Here is a 10,853-nt window from a genome sequence, read left to right on the forward strand (position 1 = left end):
CTATAGTTATATAAATAATTAAGTATTTTTAAGATCTTTAATTAATACTGCTTTAGTATATTTCTTTTTATTATTATAAGCAGTAGTTTATTATATATTATAATATTTAAGTTTTTAATAATATTATTTAATTAATACTATTTTATTAAAAAGGTTTTAAAATTTATTTTATAAAAAGCAGCTTAGTAATTAAATTTATAGCTATTAAATTCCTTAGCCTTATTTATATATAGAGTATTACTATCTAGGCACTGATAGATTGCTATTTAGGCACTGACTAGCCTAAGTAGGCATAGTAAGGGTCTGTGCATAAAGGCCTATAGAAATTTCCCTTAACTTTAAAAATTTATAAAAAATTCTAGAAAAATATTTAAAAAAAATAATTAAAATTTTAGCTTCTTTATATAGTTAAATAATATATTCTTTATTTTATTTTTATTTTCTAGCTTATATATAGCTATAAAAACTAGTTTTTCCTTAAAATAGCATTTTATAGCTAAATAGTACTTTTTAAAGCATGCACTTTAAAGAATATTAAAATTTAAATAAAAAGCTATATAGCTATATAAAAAGTTACCTAATTTATTTATAATATACTATATAAAATATAGCTTTAAAATAGTCTAAGTTTCTATCTATTTATAAGCTATTAAATAAGTATAAAAATATATAAAAAATATAATTTAGTTTTATAGCCTATGATTAAGCTAATTATATTTTTTTATAATGTTTTTTTTTTTAAAATATAGATATAGCAGTTTAAAAACATAGTACCTAAAGGAAAATTTTAAGGTACTTCTACTAGTGCCTAAATAGCAATCTGTTAGTGCCTGGATAGTAATACTTATATTTAAATAGTGTTTTATTAAGTGCTTTATATAGGCTTTAGTTATATAGGTAGTTAACTATTTTTAAGATTTTTAACTAGTATAACTTTAGTATACTTCCCTTAATTATTATAGTAGTAACTTATTATAAATTATAATATTAGAGCTTTTAGCCACCTTATTTAACTAATATTATTCTATTAGTAAGGTCTTAAAGATAGTGCTTTATTATATAGCCTACTAATTAAATTTATAATTATTAAACTCTTTTACTTTATTTATATATATAATATAGTATTATTAACCTTAAGTTTTTTTTTTTTTAAGAATTATATAAAATACTTTATAAATTCTTATACCCTCTGTCTATTTTTAATAGCCTTACTCTTACTAAATCTACTATGCTTATTAATTAAGGAAATCTAATAGTATTTCTTATTATAGCTTATAATATAAAAAAGGCTATATATATTAATATAAATAATATTACTAATATAGTTAGCTTAAAATAGCTAGCCTTAGTATAGCTTTTCTTTTATTTATTCTTAAAGACAGGGCTTATAAAAATAGTATTCTTAAGCTATATTTATACTATTTACTATCTCCTTTAGCCTTATTAAGTTACTTTTATTTAAGTGCCTTATTTAGTTATACTAAAGTTATAGTTAAGGATTAACTATATAAAAGACTAATACTTATATAAAAGTATTAGTTTAATTTAAAGAAGAAAGAAGTTATTAAGATATCTTATTATAATCTTTATATTACTTTTTTAAATTATCTAGCTGTTTTAAGATATATATATTTTCCCTTTTAGATTAAGTAGCTAAGTAATAGAGATAAGATTAAGGCTACTAGGGGGGTCTCGAAAACGACCGCGTTTCCTATCCCAGCTCTACTAGGACAGGGGGGACGTTAATTAGCAAAAGGACTATTAATTCGCAAAAAAAAGATACCTCATTTATAGTGCTAACTCCATATAAATAGAGGTATCTATGTTTTTTTACATACTTCTTTTATCTTTAAAATTCAACCCGCAAAAGTTATAATAAAAATAAAGAAACGCCCTGCATAATCACAACACTATCGCTAACGCATTATGCTATATAATCGCAGATAACAGCCACACATAAGCTATATCTTCTTTTTACTATAACTCTATTAAACCTCTGTTATTTTTAATCGTTTTTGCTGCAATAGAATCTCTAGAGGCTAGGCATCCTGCCTGTGATTGTTAGATCGATCTAGACATAAATTTGCCCTATTTTACGCGCTATAATCTTAAGACCCTTAAGGAGCGCACTATTACTACAGCTAAGTTATACTAAGAAGGTCATTACTTAACCATTTCTCTTACAGCTAGGGCTCTTTAAGTGCCCTATGCTAGGCTATACAGTTAACTTTAAGGAGCTTATCTGCGGTCACTTAATAAAGGCAACCGCACACTCCTATAAGCAGAAGAAGAATATAAAGTCCTTGTCTAGGCCTATTGCTAAATAACCTAAGGGCATTATATTTAGCTTCAGGCTCTATAACATCACGCTAATATAATCCTTATGGCCAGGGGCGATAGCAAGGGCGATAGCAAGATAAAGACAGCCTTACATTCCTAGGCTAAGAGATTTATGCAGTGTTTAAAGCAGGACTTCTATATCTATAAGTCTACTTCTTATAATATAAAACGCAAGGCTATGCAAGATTGCAGTGCTGTTAAGTTGTTTTTCTGCGCCTAAAGACGGTTTCTAATCTAACATAAGGTAAGGAAGAGGAATATATAGAATTTCAATAAGACTGGCTTTATAGTAGGGTATTTTCTCACTAAGATACTCTTATAGACTTCTATTTTAATTAATAACCTAGTCTTAACCGATTCTTATAATACTATATCTATTACTGCTATTAAGGCGATCTTAGCTAAGGGCAAGACTATTCCTTCTTTTATAATCCTTCCTAAAGTCTAGCTGCTAGCAAAATGGTTTAAGAATAGCCTTAAAAGCGGCATAATGCTTACTATAAGTCTAAAAGGCTATATTACTAATATTATAGCTTTAGAATGGCTTTAACACTTTAAAAAACACATACAGCCGGCTAATTTAACAGAAACGCAAGTCTTACTTATAAATAGCTGTGAGAATTATTTTATAAGCAAATTTATCTATTTTATAGCCTAGCATAATATTAAGCTCTTCCCTTTACCTCTATACCTTACCTATTATCTTTAACCCCTTAATGTTAGTGTTTTTTAGTCTTATAAACATTAGCATTAAGAGATCCTATATTGTAAAGTTGCTAATAGGGCGGTTAACTTTAGTAAGGCTGACTTCCTATTCTATCTTTAGGAAATATAAAATTAAACCTTTAAGAAGCATATAATCCTTAGTGCTTAAGAGCAGACTGGCCTCTTCCTGTATAATCCTGCTATTATCCTTAATTAGCTTTAGAATACGCTTTCTTCTTTAACTAGGAAAGTTAATAAGGATAATATTATTAGCTATATTAATCTTAATAGCGCGTTAGGATTATTATAGCTATTATTATCAGGAAGCTCTAGTGCTGCTATAAAAAGACTAGAAAATCCAACACTAAGAACACTAATATAACTGCGATTTAAGTGGCAATCAGCCTTAACGCCGCGGCTTCACATTCGCACTATAAATTACTATTATGACTATATTTAACATTATCTAGAGGCCTTTATTATCTTAAAGGTGCTGCTAACGCTATTAGTGTTATATGTTTTTAAAAAGGGAAGGAAAGCCTTATACATACTTGCCTTAAACAGCATTATAGCTATAGCTAAGATAAAGTATTTAAAAGAGAAGAATATTAGAAGATTAAGTTTATTCTAGGCTACATTAGTTATAGCAAAATATGGCCTAATTAGCGTTAATAATGCGAGAATCCGGCTTACTAAGGATAACTATAATAGATAAGCGGCATAAGAAGAAGAAGCAGCGTAAATATATAATAAAAAGGCTTATAATAAGATTCCTTTCCTTTATTATTAGCTAAGGAAGGTCAGGGCTATTATCTAGGCTAATATTACAGCCCTACGACTTATTAATAATGTCTTTATGCGCCTAGGTAACTTGCTGACAGCAGATTAGTGGTTTAGGTTAGATTATCGCGCTTTACTAAATGATAATAAGTAGATCTATAACCGCTATTGTCTTTATTACAAGCTTGACTTCTAAGGCTATCTCCACAGCGCCTAGAAGCCGCCGGTGCTATGGCCTTAATTTAAAGACTATAACATAGAGATTATTAAGGAAGCCGTTAATTATATAGTATTAGAAGTTAAGCAACAGGCTGCTAATTGCAAGGAGTTGTTATATAAAGCTAATAGTGTTAAGATTATAGATAAATACAGTTTTAAAGAGCTGGCTTTTAAATTTAGGGCCATTAAGCTTAAAAGCGATAATAATAAAGATAGCGGCAATAATAAGAAAAGCGGCAATAATAAGGAAAGCGGTAATAAGCTTGCCTAGATGTAGAGCATAATGCCTTTATTTTTTTATTATAATAGTTATACTTTAATACAGTTGCCTTAGATTGTTATAAAATTACTGAATTTATTAATCTAAAACAAGGTACCTTATTTTATATAGCATTAGCACTATAAGCTATATATCTTTTTTTTTTTTGCGAATTAATAGTCCTTTTGCTAATTAATGTCCCCCCCGTCCTAGTAGAGCTAGGACAGGAAACGCGGTCGTTTTCAAGACCCCCTTAGTAAGTGCTAATATAAATAAAACATTTATAAGCATAAGTATAACTAAAAGGTTTTTATTTATATATCTTTATATTATAAAGCCTATGCCTTTTATAAGGATTTTTAAGTCCTTAATCCTGCTAAAGGTGCTGCTATATAGTTTAAAAGTGCTAAAGGCAAATTTATCTTAGTAAAATATAGTATACTAACTATATTTATAGTCTAGCACTTATATAGTATTAAGACTATATTAAAATAAGCTTTAGGATATATTATAAGATAAATGCTTTTTTTTAAAAGTTATAAAGTAGTTAAGTTCTATCTTTACTATTATAAATAAAAGTAAAGCTATGCTTTTTTTAAAGGCCTGGTCTGTATTTAACTTATAGCAGCTTTACTAGCCTTTATATTCTTTTTATTATTTTCTCTTTTTAAGGTATAGGTCTTAGTATTTATCCTTTATATAATATATCTTATTATAGTATATATAGTATAATATCTTTACTATTATTAAGTCTTTATTTTTTATTAGTATATTTTATTTTTTTACTAGCAGGGCCTGTATTATTACCCTGCTTTTTTATTTAACCTCTTTAGCTTTTATACTTTAAATAATACTATTTAGTATTAGAAATATATTTATATTATAATTTATTTAAAAATTAGTATATTAAACTAAGTATTCCTTACTTAATTTATTTATAACTTTTAAAATAAAGTAGCTATTTAAGAGTTTATATTAACTTCCTGCTTAAAAGAACTTTTCTTATACTATTTTAATATATTATATAAAGTTATAAATAGACTTAAATATAATAAATAAGCATTCTTTTTTTTTAATATGCTATTTAAAATGCTTTAAGACTAAACTCTTAAAATTCCTCTTTTACTTACTAAAAGACCTTTTATACTATTTTCTCTTTATTTATTATCTTACTTAAAGAGATAAAGAGAGTTATTTTTAAGATGCTAATATATTATTACTGCTTTAACCTTTATGCCTTAAGCTAGCTATTTAAGACCTTCTCCTTTATATTATAAATATTAATAAAATCCTCTGCTCTTATAAGGTTAATAATTAGTTATAGCTATTAGTCTTAGACTAAATAATCTTTATATTTTTTTAATAATAGCAAGGATTATAAGCTTAATATACTAATAGTAATAAGCTTAATTTCTAGTCTAGCTATTATATTTTTAATAGTAATGCTATTCTTTAGCATGCTTTATCTTTAGGCTATATTATATATTAGTCTTTAATATTAACTAAGTGTTTATAAAGGCATGCAGACTTTATAACTATAAATATTTATATTACTAAAAGGTAATAAGATTATATTATTAGCTTTAAGGTTTTTATTTATTATATATAAAAAGCTATTATCTTTTTTATTTTTATCCCCCTAGCCCTCTAACTCCCTCTAGCTGCTATTTTATAAAAGCTATTAATAAAAACCTAGTCTAATAATTAGGTTATTAAATAACAGCACCCTTAATTATCTTAATTAATAACTAGCCCTTAGTTTATTAAGGTTAGCTAATTAGTAGTTATTAAATATAATCCTATTATACTATAATTTTTACCTAAGATAGCAGCAGTAAGTAAGATTATTTATAATTATTAGCTAATTCTTTTAGGTACTAGTACTTAGTAATATTTAGCAGAAGCCAGGCTTATAACCTATTAAAATATATATTAATTAGCTTATCTTCCTCCTTTAATATAAATAGGCATATAGCTTTTACTTATGCTTATTACCTAGGTTAACCCTTGCACCTTATATATAGTACTTCCTATATTAATGCCCTTATTTTCAGTAATACTACTATAGCTAACTTAAAGACCAGTTAGAAATATAGCTTAATAATAAAATAACCTAAAAGAGAGTATTACTACTTGCTTAGCAGCAGCTGCTAGTTTAAAAATTAAGCCTATAGCTATTAATATACTAAGTTTATAAACACTCCCCTTTTTAAAAAAATAAAAAGACTATTTAGTTTAAAAACACTAGTTAAAGCTTATTATTAACCTTATAGGCGCTAAAGACTTACTAAGCATTTATAATATAAAAGAGAAGGTCCTAAAAGACTAGCTAAAGGCATAAAGAAGTAAGTAATAATAGTATATTAAGATCTTAAAAATAATATTATCTATCTTATTAAGCAAGATAATAATAAAAAAAAGGACTATTTAATATATTTTCTAGTATATTAAAGAAGAATTTTAAAAATTAAGACTTAAAGCTTTATAGATAGTATATAAAGAATAAAAAAACTGCACTTTTAAGAACTTTTAGTATATATCTTTACCTAAAGGATTAAGACTATATAAGAAAAATTCCTTTAAGCTAGCAGTTAGAATAAGCTGCTTAATAGTTATCTTATCTTAAAGTTTATTAATAGCTTAAGTAATTAATACCTTATATAATATATTAATTTTTAAATAAACTATAGTATTAATGCCTTTTTAATACTAAATAATATTATTTAAAGTGCTAAAGTTAAAGAGGTAAAATAAAAAAGCAGTATAATAATATAAGCTTTATTAGTATAAAAAAGATTTATATTAATAAAAGATAAAAACTTAATAATAATAAGAATACTAAAATGCATATATTATAATAAGATATACTATATAAAAGAGAGGTGCTAAAAGCTATACTTAAAAAAAAAGAAAATAAAAAGACTATAAATAAAGGCAGGGATATTTTAGTTAAAATACTATATACTTAAATTAAATAATATTAAATAAAGAGGAACTAGCTTTATTTTTTAAATTAAAAATAAAAAGTAATTATTTTATTATATCTTAAGATATTATCTAGCTATAGTTTAAAAAGTATTTAAATTCTAGATTTAAGATATAATTAGCATATTATATACTATATTAAAGAATTTATTTCTAGCTCCTTCTAGCTATATAATAGCATACTTAATAGTATTAAAGACTTAAAAATTATAGTTAAAGGAATTAGAAATATTACTTAAAAGTATATTAATAAGAATTAATCTATTACTATTACTTTTACTAAAGTCTTATATATACTTAATCTTAAGCTAAATCTAGTCTTTATATTATAGCTTTTTAATTAAAGGGGGAGAATAAAGGTTATTTAAGACAGCTAGACTATAAGAAAAAGAGAAATAAAGATTACTATAAGAAGATTTAAAAATCTCTTTATCTTATAAATAGATTTAATATTAATATAACCCTTTATTTCTTATACCTTATATGCCTTAGCTTTTTATATTATTAAACTATAAATATAGCTTTAGTATAACTAAATAGGCTATTTTAGCAGTAATAATCTTATTTAGTTAAAAAATATAGTAAATAGTATAAACGCTATATAAAAATACTGTTTTTATAAGCTATGCTTTTATAAAAAAGGATAAGAGAAAAGCTATATTAAAGGTAGCTATAATAAGCAGAATATATTAAAGATATTATTTATATTAATATATATAGCCCCTTTTATATAATAAGTTATAATAATATTAAAAATAGGGGCACTAATATAGGAAGTACTAGTACATAAGGTCACAGGGGTTAACCGTCTGAAAAGCATAAGTAGGAGCTAGACTCCCGCCTAGATAAAGTGGTAATAATAGAGACAAGCCAAGCTATTAGACATACATTTTAATAAATAAAAAGTAATATTAGATTATATTAGTTAATAGCTATAGTAGATTTAGTAAGAGTAAGGCTATTAAGAATAAGCAGGGCGTATAGGAGTTTATATAATACTTTATATAAGTCTTAAAAGGCAGGGAACCTTAAGGCTGCTGCTATTATATTATATATATAAATAGTATAAAGGAATTTAATAATAATAAGCTTAACTAGTAGGCTATAAAGCATAGCACTATATTAAAATTATTATTAATAAAATAATATTAAGTAAATAGCCTTATAAAGAACTTTAATATTATTATATAAAATAAGCTACTGCTAATAATAATAAAGAGGAAGGTTTTAAAATAATACTAATTAAAAATCTTAAAAATAGTTAACTACTTATAAAATCATAGCCTATATAAAGCACTTAATAAAACACCCTTTAAGCCTATTTTTAAATAGCAGCTAAATATTTTAAATATTAAGATTATAAATATAATAGCCTAGCACCTTACTTTATAAGTATAGTATAAAAAACTTAATAAGAAAGGCATTAAATATACCTTACTTAGTTTTATAAAAAATACTATTTATTTAACTTTTTATATTAAAAAGGAAGGTAATAAGTTTATTTAATATATACTTTAAGTTAGATATTATTAAAGTTATAATATTATAATTAATTAAAACTTAAATAGATAACCTTTTTTAAAAGACCTTAAAAGAAAAATAATATTAAAAGATAAGCTTAGTCTAATTTATAATTAAGGTAGCTAGCTATATTAGGAGATACTCTAGCGCTTACTATACTTATTCTTACTTTTATACTTATACTAAAAGACTTTAAGCGCCTAAAAACATTAAATAAAGTCTTAAAACACCTTAAACTTTAATACCTTATTTATAATTATATCTTACTATATAATATGCTTATACTTATAGCCTTAGCTAAATCTTATATTAATAATATTAAGCTAGTAACTTATAAAAAAGCCTAATATAGCTTTTTTTATAATAAATAGTAATAAGTAATATTAAAAGAGATATAAGCCTTAAAAGAAAATAAAACCTAAGAACTAGTTAATCTAAATCTAACCTTAAATATCTTATATAATAAGTAGATATATAAACTAAAAAGAGGTTTAGAAAATTAAATTATTAAATATAAAGCTTATTAAGTAGTTAAAGGCTTTAGATAAATTATAAAAATTAACTATACTAAGACCTTTATATTAATTATTAAACCTATAACCTATAAGGCGCTTTTTATAATAGCTACTGCTTTAGATTTAAAAATAAAATAAATAAATATTAAGACTGCCTTTTTTTATAATAAAGTTAGAGGATATTTATATTAAATAACCTATAGGCTTTAAGCATGCTAATAAGATCTATAAGCTTAAAAAAGCTTTATATAAATTAAAGCAGGCTTTATAAGTTTAATATAAAACTCCTACTAACTACTTATTAACTTTTAAGTTTTTATACTATTTTAGCTAATAGTAGGCTATATATAAAAAATAGTATTTTTATTATTATTTATATAAATAATATACTTTTAATAAAAAAGGAAAAGTTAAGGATTATTAAGATTAAGGATGCTTTTTATTAGCAGTTTTTTATAATTAACCTTAATCTTTATTATTATTACTTAAGAATCTAAATATATTATAATAAATTAGTAAAAACTATTATCCTTAATTAATAAGGCTATATTTAAAAAATCTTATATTAATATACTATAATAAACTATATACTATTATCTACCTTAATAGTAGAAAAAAGGCTATAAAAAGCTAAAAAAAACTATATAAGTTAACTAAAAAAAAAAAAAAAGTGTTAAATTATATATTAATTAGCTTGCTTATCTCTCTTTATCTAGATAGGAATATAGCTCTTACTTATGCTTTATAGTTAGTTAACCCTTATAACCTATATATACTAGTACTTCCTATATATAATGCCCTTATTTTTAACACTCCTACTTAATAGCATAAGAAGTTAAGAGCAAGAGCTCCTACTGCTTTTATACCTTTAGTAAGGCGTTTTAGCCTAAAACCTACTCTTATTAAACTAAGTGCTATATACTATTCTAGCTAGCATCTTCTATATTAGTAATCCTCCTTAAACTTAAGGCTTTATAGAATTTTAAGAACCGGTCTTTCTTTAAGGGCTTAGTTAACCTATCTGCTACTATCTTATATATAAGGATATATTCTAGTGCGACCTCTCTAGCCTTGACTTTTTTATAAATAAAATAGTATTAGGTTTCTATATATTTAAAGCCGTTATAGTTTATTAAATTCTTTATAAGTGTAATAGCTCCTTAATTATTATAGTAAATAATAACTGCGCTTAAAGACTTAGTTATTACTAGAGTTATTAATAAAAATAATAATAATTCCCTTAGTAAAGTTAATAATAGCCTTATTATATATTCCCCTTAAAGATTAGTCTGTAATTTTATAAAGAGTCTTTATAACCAGATCGCCTCCTTTATTATATTAGTTTAAGCTATATACTTAGCTTTACAGCTTAACAGGGCAGTTATCGCCTGCCTCTTAAATAACTAGCTAATCTTTCCACTGCCTATATTAAACATATAGCTAGAGGTTAATCTATAAGTGTCTAAATCACTAGCCTAGTTAGAGTTACTATAGCTATAAAGTAGCTGCAGCTCTCCTTAAAAGACTAA

At 24.3% G+C, this 10,853-nt stretch overlaps 1 protein-coding gene across 1 annotated transcript; it reads right to left on the minus strand.

Annotated features, from left to right (window-relative positions):
- Window positions 1–10,250: 10,250 nt before the first annotated feature.
- On the minus strand, window positions 10,251–10,421 carry BBK36DRAFT_1131216 (hypothetical protein; the record flags this gene model as incomplete). The annotated part of the gene is made up of 1 exon (XM_024891939.1): window positions 10,251–10,421. A coding segment is annotated over one exon (171 nt), but the record flags the coding sequence as incomplete, so codon positions are not given.
- Between the last annotated feature and the right edge of the window lie 432 nt (window positions 10,422–10,853).

This window comes from Trichoderma citrinoviride, assembly GCF_003025115.1.
Source record: "Trichoderma citrinoviride strain TUCIM 6016 unplaced genomic scaffold BBK36scaffold_28, whole genome shotgun sequence".
NCBI lineage: Eukaryota > Fungi > Ascomycota > Sordariomycetes > Hypocreales > Hypocreaceae > Trichoderma > Trichoderma citrinoviride.